The 18,103-nt window shown below is 36.0% G+C and overlaps 1 protein-coding gene across 6 annotated transcripts in view; it reads left to right on the top strand.

Moving 5' to 3' along the window:
- CNOT4 (CCR4-NOT transcription complex, subunit 4) overlaps positions 1-18,103 on the top strand; it is a 107,516-nt gene that overhangs the window by 25,958 nt on the left and 63,455 nt on the right. For all 6 annotated transcript variants that reach the window (XM_004677067.2, XM_004677065.2, XM_004677066.2 and 3 more), the window contains exon 2: positions 12,382-12,647. In XM_004677067.2, coding sequence (XP_004677124.1) covers positions 12,474-12,647 — 174 coding nt within the window. In that variant the 5' untranslated portion in view covers positions 12,382-12,473. The remainder of the gene's footprint in view (positions 1-12,381; positions 12,648-18,103) is intronic.

Raw genomic sequence — 18,103 nt, 5'->3', positions numbered from 1 at the left:
TTTTTTTTTTAAGATTTATTTACTTATGCATACAACAACTGTGGTGTAGGCCAGAGGTGTGGGAAGTGAGAGGATTCACCAGAGACAGCGGGGGGAGCAGAACAGATGGATATACTGAAACCCACTGCCATGGGGAGCTATGGGGAGACAGGGGAGGTCTGCTGTGCCCTATGGATCAGCTCCCTGGCTGGGGATTGAACTGGTGCTACAGTGGCTGGCTGTTGCTTGATGACTGAGCCACCAGAGAGACCCTATTTTGTTTTTTAAAACAAAGTTAGTTTTTTAAAATGAAGATAGATTATTAACATAATGAAAGTGTGTTCCTTGAAGGGAAGTCAGAAAGAATATTGTTGTACTCTACTCTTAAAACAGAGGTGTTCTTTTTTTGTCTTAATTCCTCTAGGCTCTGAATAATATAAAATGCTATTTATGACAGACTTTTAGTCTGTCTCTGTGAGTCTGCTCTCTTCCGTCAATTAAAAGACTTAACTTTTTAATTCTTTGCATAGTTAACAGTGCCATAGTATATATTTAGCAGTGAAGCGAATAGAAAAAATTACTTTGGTCATATTTTAATAGTTTTTTTTATTATTCCTTTTTGTTTACAACAAATATTATTAATAAAACCCTATTTTTTCCTTACTGGTTTTGAATATGCCTTTTAAGATTACAAGTAACTGACTTAAGAGAAATCTTCAGAAATCTTTGAAGTTAGGCATGTTGCCCGTCATTTATCTGAAAATAAGGACCAGTTAATTAGGAGGTTGAATGAATATTTTTACTTTCCCGTGGGTGACACTTTCAGGACATTTATTCTAACCTCCAAATCAATGATGCTATTGAAACCTGATTCCTGAGGTAGGGTAATCTTACTTACTTACTTATTTACTTACTTACTTATCTATCTATTTATTTTTAATATTAATAGCATAAGAAGTATTTGCATCAACTTTTAAAGGATTTGTACTTTAACTTGTTCTGTTTAGAGTTTTTTATAATTTGTAAGGTGATACTTGTGTTTCTTTCCCCTCTAATTCTTTTTGAGCCAATCCTGGCTAGTTTGCAAGTGTTGCTTAAGATACTTTAGATGATTTCTGCTAGACTTACTTGTAGTGAGAAAAACATTTATTGGTTTATAGTCAAGATCTCCTTTGGTTTCTGCCATAGATGGGGATACTGCCTTGAAGGCACTAGGCCTGTGCGATCGTTAGGGCACAGTTCTGAGTGATGTGTTGTGTACGTGGAGCTGAAAATGTAATGAGAAAGTAAAGAAAGTGTCACTCAATAGTTAATTTCTCTGATTTTTCTTCTCTAAACATAATTTTATCTGATTCCTATAAAGTTAGTCTCTAATATCATCCTTTCATAGGAAAATGTTAGGATTTTTAAGCATGTGTAACAGCTTGCAAAATAATTGCAAAATATTATATAATTTAGTAATATGTCTTAAGGAATAACAACTTTAAAGAGTTTCTTACAAGTTCCAAGTTTTTTCACTAGTTGAGTGGTCTCTGGATTTGTAAACAATGGGGACTTTTTAAAAAAGTAAGTTTTTATTGAAGTCACACTGGTCTATACCATTGTATTGGTTTCAGCATTATACAGCATTATAACTTGACATCTGCATCATACTGTATCATAGTTTTGTCCTAACTAGACTGGTGCTGACTCCTGGTGCCTATTTTGGGCACAGAGACTTTCTGTCAACCTCAATCCCTTTTCTCTTACCACTCCACTCACTGTAAAGGCTTACTGTAATTTAAGATAACCGTCCTTAAATATTTCAAGATTTAGAGTTCTAGGACATGCACTTGAGGAGTTGTCTTGCTTCACTCCTTTACACTGGATACTTTGCTTGCCTCCAGGTCTTCTATCTCGTTCACTGTTAGAACCAAAGTCCATAGAGTAGATGTAGTTGTCAAGGCTCCACAGGCATGAAGTGGTAATAAAGAGAATTTGTTTATCACTTTTGAAAAACATAATTCGAGGTATAAGATATAAAGTCCATACAATGAAATACATAAATTTTCGGTGAGTTTTCAGTTAAGTTTTGACATTTGCTCGCACTCCTGTAACTTACATCCCTGTAAGATATTTAACATTCCAGTAATCCCCCCAAAATTCCCTCATGTGCCTTTTTAATCATATCCCTCCAGAGCCAGTTTCCCTTCTGAGCCTTTGTCAGTGTTTAGTTTTGCTGGTTAATTGAATTTTATATATGAATGGAATAATTTTGTGACTGACTTCTATTTATTATACTGTTTCTAAGGTTTGTTCTTGTATCTATCAGCAGTTCCTTATTGTCACTGAGTAGTAGTATACTATTCCATTCACATGTTGGTGGACATTTGAGTTTTCACTTAGGCTATTGTGAATACAGCTACCTATAAATATTCAGATATAATCCTTTTAATGGACATACCTAAATTTTTCTTGGGTAAAGTTCTAGAATTGAAATTGCTACACTATAGTGAGATTATACTGTAGCTGTGTGATTTGTAGTATGTAGCCTGGAATCAGAATTTAGGAGGTGACAAAATCTCAGTGCTTGGGTGACACTTAGGTTTGTATGAGAAAGAAGAAGAGGCTACCTTTTTAGCATTTCTAAAAGGACCTTAAGTCCAGAGTAACTAGGAACATTTTAAACTTTTGTTTCCTGGATGCATTTGTTTCAAATTGGTCCTGTAGGTCAGTCCTTAAGAACCTTTAAAATACATGTATCTTTCTATTTTTGCTCCCTGAATTGAAAATACTACAATGTGAGGCAACTCCTCCCTCACATTGGCACTCTGCACAAGTATGGTAGAGAAGTAATGAATTAGCATGTACATCAGTCTCTGCTTTGATTTTGTGATGATTTGATTTTATCTTACTAATAATACTTTTATCAGACTTAGCCTTTACGTTTTTTAAACTACTGTCCTGAGAGAGCATTAAGCTAACAGGAAACAAGTTGATCTAGTTCATATGTTCACTTTTTTTCATCGCATTATCTGTTTTTGTCAATTATACTTAATTTTTGATTAACTTAAAATCATTTTCCCATATAAAAGTTGGAAAATGAGAAGGAACAAATATTCCACTGAGGTGGACAAGCTCTGCTTTCTGTATCACTCTGTTATGTATCTCCCCCTCCCCTAATCTAGTTATGAGAACTTTACTTTGCTATACTTGCCTATGGTACAGTGTTGAACACAGTTGATAGAATCTTTGTACTTAAAGGAATCAAAGTTCAGTAGCAAAGTTATTTTTTAAAAATTGCTATTATAAAACAGGCTCTTTTCTAGAGATTAAACACTATTACCAGCATAAATATAAAATCTTAAAATGGTTTTGTGTATATAAGTATTATGTGTATGTGTGTGTGTGTGTAATTATATATATATAAAATATGTGGCTTTTTATTTATATATTTTTTTAAAGATTATTCATGCATACAGAATTAGGGTACAGGCCAGAGGTGCAGGGGGTGAGCGGATTCACCAAAGACAGAGTGGGGAGCAGAACAGGCAGATTGACAAAGCACACTGCTGAGAGGAAAAGCAGCCAAGACAGGAGAGGTCTGCTGTGCCATGTGGGTCATGGGGGGCTGGGGGGTGGTGGGGGAATGAATGCACACTGAGGTGGCTGAGGCTAGCTTGCAGAGCTGCCCTTTAGCCTGCTGCGCCACCAGGGAGAGCCCTGTGATTTCTTATTAAATGTAAAATCTGTTATACAAATACAAGCCTGCACTTTGCTTTCTGCATTCAGTTTACTTCAACCATAGTCTTTCAAATTTGTTGTGTGGTTGGTTGCCTTTTTTTTTTAATTAATATACCATGATTTAGCCATTTCCAATTGATGGCCATTTAGGTTTCCATTTTTCTCAATAATGTGCTGCATCTGGTTGTACTTGCCTCCTTATTAAAATGTGTATCGATTTCTTAAAGAATATAGAAAAGTGAAATTAGTAGATAATAGAGAGTATGTGGTTACCCTGAAATTCTACCATTCATGTTGTTCTTCAGACCTTATTGCAGATTCTCATATCACTCATCTCGCAATGGCATGTCATTATTGTTTAATATTTTATTTTGTCCTCATTAAATCTGGCAAAGTAGGCCATTAGTTTGCACAGAAAATATGATTTAATTTTCATATATTTTGCCATATTTGTTCCTCACCGTGCCTTTAATCTCTTATCTTTCCCGGAGAGTTTTCTTTCTTCCTGAAGAGTTTTTACAAGTTCCTTAGTGTGTATTCTCTCTTCTTGGTAAATGGGTATTTTTGTTCATTTGTTTTAATTTTTAATTTAAATTCACTCTTTTGTTAATGTTTTTATCATCGGAAGTTTTTATGCATACATGAAAGTACATCAAAGAATGTTGTGACATTCATCTATTTCCATCCTTCATTTTCCACTGTGACTATGGATATTTTGCTATTCTAGTTTCATATCTTTCTCATTCTAGAATTCCTTTGCTATTGGAATGTCATATCATAGAGTCTGAATAATTCAGAATGTATCTGTTTTAGAAAAAGCTTTAAAAAGTATTGTTATCATGCTTAAGCAATAACTCCTTATTATCTAATTCACAGTCCATGTGGAAGTCTTGATTTTCACAGAAAAGGTCTTTGTAGATTCATTGTTAAAGATTATTGTTTTTGAGGTGCAGTTGTAGTTTGACACTAATTTTCTCTGAGTCTCTTGAATATTTGTTTTTTCCTCTGGTTTCAGTTGTTGCTGTTGAGAATTCTGCTGTTAACGCAGGTTATCATTCCCTTGGGTGAAGGATCCTTTTTAAATGTCTGCTTTGAAGATGATTGTTGCCTTCAGTGTTTGGCAGTTTTACTATCTTGTCTGGGTGTGGGTTTGTTGATCCCACTTGAGAGTATGTTGTGCTTTCTAGATCTGGGGAGTATTTTTAGCCAATTCTGGGAAATTTGCCACTTCTATCTTTTTTCTTTTTAAGACTTAAAGACAATTAGAAATATACCCAGAAACATACAAAGCACTTGTATATGTAAAATATGGGTACAGTCTAATTATAAAGCAAATATCTTTTTAACTATTTTTCAGGTCAAAAATAGAATATTTTTCCTTTTTCTCTGTTCTTTGGATTGCATTATCTTTTCTGTCTCTCCTGTTTCATCATTCCATTCTTTTGGCAGCTGAAATGTACCTTTGAGCCCTCTACTCAATTTCTAATTTCAGTCATTGTACTTGCAACTGCAGCATCTCCATATAGTTATTTTAATAATAGCTGATCTACTTCACTGGTATTCTCTATTTGATGTGTGACATTATCATACATTATTGCTTTAATTTTTTCTTCTTCTTTGACCGAGCTTACAATAACTGCTTTGAAGTCTTTGTTCAGTCCAACATCTGCTTATCGTTACAGATAGCCTTTTCCTCCTCCCTACAGCCCCTTGGTATATGGGTTATTCCTGTTTCTTTGCATGGCTTGTCATCCTTTTGTTGAGAATTGGGCATTTTATGTAATACAATTCTGGGTAGTGAGCCCTCCTGCCACCCCTCCCAAGGCTTGCTATTAGCTTGTTTGCTTAGTGACTGGTGGATTATTTTAGTGAAGTGTATTTCTGTCATTCAGTGTTAAGCATCTGGTATTGCTCCTTGGAGTTGCAGATTTGGGAATGCCCATATGTTTGTTGGGTGAGTGTGTTTTGGCAGGGCTGCCTTTCATTGTCTCTTTCCTTGACCACACCCAGATGTTAAGCTCCACAAAGTGCCAGCTGACTGGTCTTGTATTTCCAATAATGCCCTAGGATATAAATTGCTTCTTGGTTTGCCCAAACAACGTTAAACCCATTTGAGGGATAATTCTTGAGTTTTTGAAACTAGCTCTGGAGGGTCCATCTTTGCCATCTGTATTTCCTGATTCTTGTTATTGATTGCCCACAAACTAGCTAGCTTATAGTTTAACCTTTATCTTGAATCTCTTCTCACTTGCTTTTCACCATAGTCTTCTCGCTTTTGAAATTGTCCTTAAGTTTAAACTTCACACTTGTTTGTAAATAAATTCAGTTTCTTGGAGGAGATTCAGAGCTGTCTGTTTAAGGGCTTCTTCCCCATTCTGGCAAAAATCTCTGGCTCTGGATCCAGCCAGTAATGGGACGGTGATCCATTTTTTTCTGTGCGGTGCCCCACTGTACTAGCAGAGCACTTCTTGGAGGGCCGTTTATATAGTAGCATCAGGTTTTGGCTTTCCTGTGCGGGACCTCTGCCTGACAAAGCTGGGTGAGGGTATTTTGGGCTCTTATTTTCAAATTGCAGTGGTGATGTAGGGCCTCTTTTTCATGAGTGGCAGTTGAGTGGAAGAGAGGAGCCCCCACTTACCTGTAACCTATTTTCAGCATCAGGTAGTGTTGGGCAGGGCAGTAAATACCGATCTATTTTGCCTTTCCTGGGGCTAGAGCTCTGGACTGGTAGCTGTGGTGACAGGGTCCCCTCTCTGCCTGCCTGTCCAAGTCTATGGGGGATCAAACTCAGGTTGTAGTGATAGTGCTGATGAGACTTACCCCCTAGGCCACCAGTGAGGCCTTTGGTGGGGGTGGGGAGGTTACTTTCTGTTGGAAAAACATTCAGTTCATTTATTTCTATCCATGTCTATTCCTTCTACAAAAGTACTTTGGGGACATGTTATAGTGTCCCCAACAACTTGTATACTGGTTTTGTTGCGGGAAAAGGATGTCCTGAACAAACTCCACAAATAGATTTTATGAACCAACCCTCATCCCAGACCAAAGAGATCCAAGACAAGGACTGCAAATCCCAGAATATCATCATCACTGAAGGGAGGACTGCTGGGAACTGAGGGTGGAGTCCGGCAGCCAGGCTTAGTATATAATCAGACATTTGGGGCAGGGGGGCCCTTGGTTTATCGCTGACTTTCAGTATGCTATTAGGGTTCCAGCTCAGCGGAACTACTAGGACACGTTCACCATTTTATCTCTCTTTTCTCCCTTAGTTATTCATTTTTTCATTTCCCCTATTTTGGTAAGTAAAACCTTTATTATTCTTTTTGTGTGTACTTGTGGTTGAGTCACATTATGAGTCTCTTTTAAGCACAATGGTAAGGACCCACAGTCAGGTCCTTCCATTTGATTGGGGTTGCCCTGTAACAGTGTGAATACACGGATTATTAGAGAAACATGGATTTCATAGTTAACAAAACACTAAGTAAAATACGATTTATATGGTATTGTTTTTATATTACATCTTTTTTTAATGTTAACTTATAACTGCATGTGTGTGTGTAGAATTGAATGTGTGGTTTTTTTTTTTTTTTTACGATTTATTTATTTATTCATACAGAAGCTCAGGGGCGGCGAGAGGCTTCACCAGGGTGGGGAGCAGAACAGGCAGATCTACGAAGTACACTGCTGAGGGGAGCAGCGGGTGGGTCAGGAGAGGTCTGCTGGGCCATGTGGTCACCTCCGGGGCAGGCGGGAATCGAACTCATGCGGAAGTGGCTTTAGCTTCTCAGTGCTGTACTTTAACCCGATGTGCCACCAGGGAGGGTCTTGAATGTGTGGTTTTTATGGAGGCTTAAAATGCTGTTTCAAATAGCAAAGTAAGTGTGTATTTCATATCTGTAAACAGCTTTCCAACATAGTGTATAATTTTGGTCATGTGGTATATTCAAGATTGTGATTTCTATGTATTGTTGAGTAGAGTTGCATCATATACACACATATAACTTAATCACAAATTCAGCAATGAGATTGGCAAACAAAAAAAATAATGTATCAACTTTCATTCCTTTAATGGCTGAAAAGTATCCTACTGTATGTATATACTTACTTTGTTTAGCAATTCATCTGCTTTGGCTTTGTCCAAATTAGCATTTCATCTATTTCCATTTTGACTGTGGTGATTAATGCTGTGAACACTGTGTACAAAGCGTCTGTTTAAAGTCTTTCAACTCTGGGTATTTAAATAGGAGTGGGCTGGATTATGTATGAATTCTATGTTTAACTTTTTGAGGAACCATCAAACTTCCACTGTCACTGTAGTGCTTTATATTTTATAATATATTTTTATGTAAATCTTTTGATTAGGTTTTAGAAACAGGCATGCATGCAGCATTTTAAAGGTTGATGAGGAACTTCTACCTTTGTATTGACTCTATATGATTTTACTTTTGTGCCTGGTGTGTGAGATTTGGGGTGGTTTAGGAATGTTATTGTGCATGTCAGATTTTATTCTATGTTGTATTAGTTGTAGGTGATACAGAGAAAAAAAATCTCAGATAAAGAGCCATTTCCTGTAGAAATTTTGGGAAAATAGTAGTAGTATTTATACTTTTCAGACATTTGTACCCATATGCCAAGGATATACAGCTGTGATTTCTTGGAAAGGGCATGGATTTTGAAGTTGGAAATTTTATTTTTGAATATATCTAATATTTAAAGACTGGGTCACTGTTGAGCCTCAATTTCATCTTTAATAGAGGGGATATAATATGTTCTTAACTAAGTCATTGAGAACTAGGTAACTTATATGAAAATCAACTTTTTGGGGGGCAAAATGAATTATTGAATCAAAAACCAATCGACTCTGTCTTAAGGACCCCCCCACCCCCCAGCCTATCTAGAAAGTATGGACCTTACTTTTTCATTTAAAAACACCTTTTATTTCTGTACTTATAAACCCTAAAGGTTTGTAAAAGCCTTAAAAGTGTTGTAAACTTTATTGTTCCAGTACATTCTGTTTCACTTTTATTTAGTATTAGTTGACTGGCTTATGAAATAAAATTATTCATCTAAGAATGAAAATTTGAATGAGGGTGTTTGGAGAGGAGATAATTTATTTCAAACTTTTTTTTTTAAGATTTATTTATTTATTCATACAGAACTGGGGTACAGGTCAGAGATGCGGAGGGTGAGAGGATTCACCAGGGACAGAATGGGGAGCAGAACAGGCAGATTGCCGAAGTACACTGCTGAGGGGAGCAGAGGGCGGGTCAGGAGAGGTCTGCCTCGCTATGTGGATCTCCTCTTGGCAGGCGGGGATCGAACTCATGCGGAAGTGGCTTAAGCTTCTTAGTGCTGTGCTTTAACCCGCTGCGCCACCAGGGAGGGTCTATTTCAAAACATTTTAAAAACTTTGTTCTGTGGGTTATATAAAGGAAATTTCTGGGTCCATGAAATACTGTTAAATTTGTGTTGTCACATTTTTCAGACAAGTGAAATGCATTCTTGACCTTTTGAGTGACTTATTCAAGATTACGTGTGTCCTTGGTAGAAGAAATGAGGCAGAAGTCAGTTCTCCTACCTGTTATTTCAGTGTTCTACCCCTTAGTCTTTCCTTCTACATTTTACTAGTTGTTTGATTACATTTGACAGCTGGCTTGCCTGGTTTCTCTCCATGGTGCTAAAAGTGCACAAAATGCATTTGCTTTTTGTATTAAGGGACTACTTGCTGTTTGTCTGTGCTCTTCCCTTTAAGCTAGAAGGTAATTACCCCTGAAGACCTTTTTTTTTTTTTAAATCATTATTATTATTAAAAGAAGCAATCAAAAAGCAAAACCTCAACAAGATGAAAATAATATCTCCTTTTTTCAAAAAAGATTTAGTCATATGGATTACAAAAATATGTTCCAACAGGTTAGGTAATACATATTTTTTAAAATAAAATTAGTTGTTTCCTCTTATATTCATTTTGCCTTTTGTGATAGAACATTTTGATGTGTAAATTTTAATGTGCCTTATTTTCCTAGAGGAATATTATGTATGGTTTATGTATTTATGTAATAGTAATTGTAAATCAGTGTTTGTTTACATCTTGCTTTTAAAAATTAAAAATATGATATCTAAAGAAACACACAGAGAGACCTAATAACTATCATAATTTATGATTTCCTAACTAGTGGGCACTTTGTTAGCAGTTTTCTACACTCCTGAGCAGTTCTGTGAGCATTTAGCAAAGTACTTGAGAGTGAGATGATTGAGTGTATCTATGCAGGATAGACTCGTGTAGGTGGCATGAAGTAGTGGTGACTTCTTGTGGTGAATCAAGGCTGCACCATTTTGCAGTTGTGAAACTTGAGGCAGGGTAGTTTTTGTGATCCCATTTCTTCTTTGTGAAGAGAAATGTAGATTTTATCTTATCATTTAGTGTTTTTCCCTATCTCCTTTGTAGGTAGACTAGGTGCTTTGACTAATGGGAAAAGTATTTATTTACTAAGTAAAGGTTGGTCATCTTCTGTTGTAATCATTTGCAATTCTTCTGTTAACTATTCATAGTCTGTTTTTCATTTGAATTAGTTGCCTTTTTGAATTGTTTTGTTTTTACATACATATTCTGGACATACTGTACTACTATATATCTATAAATATCTCTTATTTTGCTGCTTGCCTCTAATTTTGTTCTTTCCCCAATGCTAACTCAATCTTTTCTTTCTTTTAAGACTTTCTCAGTTTCTGTTTCTGCTTGGGATCTTCTGTATTCCAAGATTTAAAAAAAAAAATCTGTTTTTCTCCACCAGTTCAATAGTTTATCTCAATGTATAGCTCTCTAGACAGATCATTTGGGATTTATTTTGATTGAATGTGAGACATACATGGTTTTTTCTTGTTATTTTTGAATTTTTTTTCCTATTAAAGTTATTTCATGGTAATACACCTCTTTTTTCTTAAAGTAGATAACTCCAGTATCCTGTAAATGCCCATAAATTAGTCATATCTTATTGATTTGTAATGTTTCACCAAATACTAACATCTTATAAATTCATGAATCTCTTTCTAGATTAAAAAATTTAGCTTCTTTAATCTTTAACCTATTTTTATATTTACCGCAAATTATTTAAATTACTGTAGCTTTGTAATACATTCCAGTAGTGTTGGTGGGCAGACTAAGGGGTACCCTGGGGCCCCAAAACTTTCTTCTGTAAAAGGGTCTGGCCATCTGTGCACAAGGACAAAACACACCTGGTGTGAAGGAACTTCAGTGGGTTAGTGTGCATAAAGAGGAAAGATGATAGCTCCTCAGGGACATACCCAAAGGTACCTACCCCCTTGTGGGTATGGGAGTGGCCTGAAGTGGGACTGCTGAAGCCTGCAAGGTTGCCACAAGTCTAAGGTACTTTCTGGTTGGGAACCAAAGAAAGGAGGCGAAAGGGAGAAGGAGTTTGGGACAAGAGGAGCAAAATCAAATTTCACATCAGAGTAACAGCGTCCATTGCTGGGCATCCCACTTGTCTCTCAGCCACGTCTCCTCCGAGTCTCCTCAGTTCCCGGTGCTAGTCCAGAACCAAGAAGCAAGTGTCTTGTGTCCACGCGTCTCTTCTACATGGTCTCTTCTTGTGCTCTCTCCAGTGCTGCCTCCTAGTGGCTGCCCCCTCTTACTGCTGCCCTCTGTGTGTGGGAGCTTCCCCTGGCTACTCAGTCTGCCCTGATTGGGTGCTGCCAGACACATGGGACCTCCTCTTTTTATGGAGATACCTGTTATAGCATCTCATAGGCTAGATCCCCATGTTTCTCCTCCTAGAATTTTCAAAGTGATTGTCATTCATTTACTCTTTCCTGTAAATCTTAGAGTTAGTTTGTCAAATTAAGTAAAAATAGGAAAAATCCTCCAGTAATTTGATGGATTATATTGAGTTATATATTGGAGGCTATCATTTTTTCTGATGTAAAATGACTTCATCCTAACCTTTCAGCCATTACTTTGACTGAAATTGTTATCTAAAAAATTTCAGCTCTCTATAATTTAAAAAAAAAATTATTTAATTAAAAATTTTGCTCTCTATTTTTTTTGGCTCTTTGGCTAGACTTTTTTTGTAGTATTGCCATAAGAATATTGTATTTTTTCTTAATTTCCTAGAACTTTTCATTGATATATTAATACATATTTAACTGTAAATAATTAGGTTTCATGGAATTTTTTTTCAGCTCTAATATTTATTTTCTGTGGTAGCAAGTTTGATATTAATATGCAGTTATAGGTAACTGAGGCCTCTTTTCATTAGGTTTGTAGTGTATATTTTAACATTTTACAATGGTGTGTGTGTGTGTGTGTGTATTAGAATACTGTATTTTTTTAGTTATCTGACAGTGTCATTAACTTTTAGGGAAAAGGCAACACAGTTGAAGATGTATTTTAATGCTGAAGTTGTTTTATATTTTTTATTCTTTTAAATGTGCTGTGATTAGTGCTATGATAAGTTAGTATTTAATCTAGTAAAAAGGAAACTTTTTTTCCTATTGAATTCAAAAATTAAAAACACCAAGCCTTCAATTTGAAGTGCAAAAATTGTCAGAGTTGCATTCTGATGTAGTACTCCTTTTCAAAGTCATTGGTGTGATTCTTGATTGCTGATACTTCCTTTTTGTCCAGTAGTTAATGGTTTATTTTATTTCTTTTTTCTCACGTAGGTCTTTGAAGCTCTCTGTATTAGTTCTCAGTGCTGAACTTCCTTCTCCCTTAAATTATTATAAACTTTTGCTGCTGTTTAATAAACGTGAAGATGTCTCGCAGTCCTGATGTGAAGGAAGACCCTGTGGAATGTCCTCTTTGCATGGAGCCCTTGGAGATAGATGATATCAACTTTTTCCCTTGCACCTGTGGCTACCAGATTTGCCGATTTTGTTGGCATCGAATTCGCACTGATGAAAATGGACTTTGTCCTGCATGTAGAAAGGTAAATACTTCCAAATAACATTATATATGTTTCCCCACATGTGTATGCTAGTTTTCAAAGATTCTACATACCTCAGGTGAGGTTACCTTTTTATGCATTATATATATATATATATATCTCCTTTTTTTGGCCCATTAAGCCACTTTTTTTGGAAATTTTTTAATTATATTAGTTTGTTTTTACATATTTTTGTGCATTTTTCCATCTCAGTTGCAATCCCCTTGAGTTTCCCATCACCAGATCACCCATGTGCCATCACCATAGTCCAGTGTATTTTCTTCCCTCCACTGTTTTTGATCCCATTCCCCACTCCACCCCAACAAAATGTCTCTGGTATATAGCCGTTCATCATTATCATTATTTTCTCGTCTGTTCCTTTGTATTCCTGCTATGAGAGAAACCATCTGGTATCTTTTCTTTCTGGCTTATCTCACTAAACATGATCTTTTCCAGCTCCATCCATGTACCGCAAAAGACATGTATTTCTTTTTTTTTGGTTGCTGAATAAAATTCCATTGTGTATATGTACCACATCTTTTTAATCCAGTCATCTACTTTTGCGCATTTGGGCTGTTTCCATGTTTTTCCAATTGCGAATAAAGCAGCAATAAACACGGGGGTGCAGGTATCTTTTGAATCAGTGTTTTTGTGTCTTTTGGGGGAGATACTTAGGATTGGGATTGCTGGGTCATAGGGAAGCTCCATGTTTAGGAGTTTGAGGAACCTCCAAATAGTTTTCCATAGTGGTTGTACTCATTTGCATTCCCACCAGCAGTGCAGGAGAGTTCCTTTTTCTCCACATCCTCGCCAGCATTGTTGTTGCTAGTTGTTTGAAGATGTGCCATTCTCACTGGGGTGAAATGTATCTCATTGTGTTTTTTTTTTTTTTTTTAAGATTTATTTATTTATTTATGTAGAACTGGGGTTCAGGCCAGAGATGCGGAGGGTGAGAGGATTCACCAGAGACAGAGCGGGAAGCAGAACAGGCAGATCGACGAAGTACACCGCTGAGGGGAGCCGCGGGTCTGCTGTGCCATGTGGTCACCTCCGGGGCAGGCGGGGATCGAACTCATGCGGAAGTGGCTTAAGCTTCTTAGTGCTGTGTTTTAACCCACTGAGTCACCAGGGAGGGCTGCTCATTGTGGTTTTAATTTGCATCTCCCTTATTACAAGTGATGTTAAACATTTTTTCACATATGCATTATATTTTAAAATATAAAAAAGTGGAAAGAATACTGCCTCAGGAGTATGTCAAGTCTTGGCTGTTTTATTTTTAACTATGTAATCTCAGTAAAGTCACATAACTTTCTGGTTGCCCTTTTTCTTGTCTGAGGAGTTTAACCAAGTCAGTAAAGCTGATGGTTTAAATGGATTAGGACTAGAGAGATAATGGACTTAGATAGAATGGTTTGAAATTGGAAAAAATACATTCAACCTAAAGCTGAAACCTGCCTATTTGGCTTCCTTGCTTTAATAGCTTTGAAATCAGTTAGAAATTGTTTCCTCATCATCTGTGTTCTGAAAAAGTAAGCATTATATGTGATTGGTATTATTTGCATCCCAAATTATTTATTGGGTTTTTTGGGGGAAAAAATAACACATTGGGTCTTCCTGGTGACACAGCGGGTTAAAGCACAGCACTAAGAAGTTAAAGCCACTTAGTATGAGTTCGATCCCTGGCCCCAGGGCTGATCCACATGGCGCGGGCAGACCTCTCTCCTAACCTGCCTGCTGTTCCCCTCAGCAGTGTGCTTCGATGATCTGCCTCTTCTGCTCCCCACTCTGTCTCTGGTGAAGCCTCTCACTGCCCCTGCACCTCTGGCCTGTACCCCACCTCTGTATGCAAAAATAAACAAATCTTTTTTTAAAAATGACACATTTTTGCTTGGAAGAGATAGGAAAAAATACATTATAATTTTTCAGACAACCCAGTGAATATATTGATTCTCTCAGATATCTTTGTGGTAGAAGTGTCTGTGGAAAAAAGCTACCATGAGATTCCTCTATTAGAGTTCTGAAATTCATTTTGGAATAATTTCCTCTTTATGGCACTTTATCCTATAAATTTCTGTTGCTTCAGTATCTTCAGATTTGTCTATCTGCTGCATTCTGTCCCATTTGTTCACTGTGATTGTAGGGCATTGCTGAGGAGTCCACTAAGTAAGCTAGAAGAGCAAAAAGCTGTGGCAGCTGCCTTGGATTTCATCTTTTTCTTTTCTGTCAGAGATCACAGTCCTGGTGTTCGCTGACTCTTGTTCAGTGCCTGAAAACAGTCATTTCATGTATTTTGTCTAGTTTTTAGTTGTTTATGCTGGTTTCTCTAGTCTGTTATGGCTGGAAGAGAAAGTGTTTAAAAAAACTTTACATTTTATAATAATGTAATTGTGAATAGTGACTTAACCGAAAACTGTTGGAAAGTTAGAAAGGGGATTTGGGTTGTGTGGTCAGGTTGCCAGAAGAAAAGCTAAATCTTTACTTTTTATAATATAATAATACATAAAAAAAAAGTAACAAATTATTGGCAAAAGAATCATCTAAGAGTAAACATGATTATTTCTAGGACAGGAGTTAATATGGGAGAAGAAGGGACTGAAGCTGCCTTTTCCTTCTAATAAATCACGTAGAACCATTTGGAAACAAAAATATTGGTGAAAGTGGGGGGTAAAGGTAGATATAGTGGACAAATGGAAATCATGGGAAAGAATGTATAATAGACTTCTGATATTTAACCATGATTAAATTCAAGGTCAAACATTTAAAGGGTAAAGAGTATTTCTTTCCTAAGTTGCGAATGTTTACTTTATAAAAGAACTTTGAGATATATTAAGTTGATAAAAATACCAGAGCATGCAATTCATAATGGACAAGTTTCAGACTTTATGTTTAGAATACACAATTTAAAATATAGACAACTTGAGCAAAGCATTTTTGAGTGACACACAAGCATGTGTGTGTACATGTGTACACACTTTTGTAAAAGTACATGTGTGTGTACATGCACACACTTTTGTAAAAGTAAGTTGTATGGCGCTTTAAAATACAAGTGTAGTGGTCACAAAAATTGACAAGCCGCAATAGAAATTACCAGACATTTCCAAAAAGGAGGATTCGGTTGTGTGTGTTAGTTGTTTTTAAAACCTGATTGGAGTTAATAGAGTTTCTTGAATCTGTATTGGTGAGATTTTTTAGATGTGGAAAAGATTTAGCTATTAGCTTTCAACTGCTGGCTTTAGTCTCTTTCCTTTCCTTCTGTGATCTGATTAAATATATTTCTCTGTCTTCCATGTCTCTTAACCTGTTTTGGTGTTTTGTGGATGTTTCCTTAGTGCATAATGGATGATTTCTTCTAATTCTCTCACATTGGATTTTTTTCTCCTGGTCCTTTCTGCTGCTGCATATATCCAGAGCTTTTGCATTTTGTTTTGTGTTTACCATTTCAAGAAGTAACATTTGTTCTTTTTTCATAATTGATGCATTATTTTAAAAATAAGTTCTTATGCCCTGCAGATATTTTCACGTTTGTTTAAGAAGATAATATTGTTTTAAGATCTGTATCTAATAATTCCAGTTACTGAAGCCTATGAGGAATGCTTCTTCTGGTGCTTGTTCTTTATTTGCTTGATTATCTATGCCTGTTACGCAACACTTGTCATTAAGGGTATTATTTGTAGGCCCAAGGTGGATTTACCCTCCTCTGGACAGGCTCTGATGAGGTTTCTAGTGGGTCCAGTAAGCATTACCATGAGAGATGCCTCAAGTGTAAGATGCAAATGTTCTTTAGGATTGGCTTCCACAACTTCTCAAGGATGTTTTTCTTCTATTCCTTCTTGATTTTTTCCCTACCTCGTTAATTCTCTATAGTTTGTTGTTATCCTGAGACTAACAGAGGGTGAGCTTAGTCTCTGCTTAACATGGGGTTGGTCTGCCCAAAGACTCTCTACCTTAGGTTATCCTTGGTCTTTGACTGCTATCCCTCCTTACATTTGTGGTCACTTAGATTTTCCACTTAACTCTTTAGAATTTTATTTTTATCCAAAAATTAATGTGGGACTTCCTCCAGTGCATATCATTGTTTTTTTTTTTTTTTAAAGATGTTGGTTTTTTAAATAAGTTTTTTTGTAATGCAAGAGGGTTAATTAGCTTATCATAATGGAAATCAGAAGCCCTCAAAATAGTACAGTACAATTAGATGTTAACAGCAAAAGGTTTAAGGAGAAACTACCCACCTGTAAAATAAAAATTATAGTCCTCTGCAATTATTGAGTAAAAAAGGAAATTAAAATTACTTAAATTCAATAATTATAACACTGTTTCTGAGAATCACTGGAATGAGACCAATAATGTATTTAGAGGAAAGGTTAAAGCTGTAAATGCATTTATTTGAAGATGAAGAACAAAAATAAATGAACTTTTCCCCAAGTTAACAAACCAAAGTTAAGGAAAAAACAAACATTGTGACAGTGGATATGGAGATGAAATGTATTTTAGTGAAATAGGGAAAAAGTAGATATCCTGAAAATGTTAGAGCAATTCTCTGAAAAGATCAGCAAACTCTTTGCAAGTCTCATCAGAAAACACACACACACACACACACACACACACACACGGAATAAACATGGGAGCTTAAGTGCACATATAAAAACATTAGATACTATAAACTCTGTTAATCAGTTGTTTGGCAATGACCAAATTAACACAATTGAAATGTTTTCCACTTTAAATTTGTAAAACATTAAAGTACCTCTGCAGGTACTCTATCTTTAGTTTGATATATAAAACACAATAGTGTGTTTAAAAACAATTTCTACTTGTAAGTTTCAATTTGAATCTGTATTTATTTAGAAAATTATGGTTGACATGTGTTTCAGTCAAAAAAGCTATTTTTCTATATGTGCATTTTTAATATTACTATTAACTAGCTATGTGGGTCTTATTTTATGCAGTTATATTTCTTCACCTACCATTTTTAGTCTACCTCCCTTCCTCATGTCATTGTATTACTTTGTTAATTTTCTGTCATTAGGCTTAGAGAGTAGGAATTTGTGTGGTGTGTGAGCAGTGGAGGCTATGTTGTAGAATGTATACTTAACCAGTGTTTTATGAAGGCTAATTTGCTGTTGTGTTTAGCGTCAGTATGTTTCAAATATAAAACATACTTGAAAACTTTATTTAATTCTCCCTAATGTCGGAGATGCAGCTTCATAAATTTGATAAGATTAAAAAAGCTAGTATTATAACTTATTTTAAGTTAAAGAAACAATACCTTAAAAGGTACTTGGTGAGTAAATCATGAAGAATTAGTCTCATTATTCTCCTGCATTAATACCTTTTGTTAATGTAACAATAGAACATATCTTCCAATAAAGTTGACATTGAAGCCTGTTAGAACTGTGTTATCCTAGAATAGAAGACAGAATAGCAAAATAAAAGATAACCATGGTGTTGCATCTCTAATA

The sequence above is a fragment of the Condylura cristata genome, unplaced genomic scaffold, assembly GCF_000260355.1.
Source record: "Condylura cristata isolate star-nosed mole 26May11 unplaced genomic scaffold, ConCri1.0 scaffold00005, whole genome shotgun sequence".
In the NCBI taxonomy this organism is placed as follows: Eukaryota; Metazoa; Chordata; class Mammalia; order Eulipotyphla; family Talpidae; genus Condylura; species Condylura cristata.
This window is presented reverse-complemented; position numbering and strand designations above follow the sequence as displayed.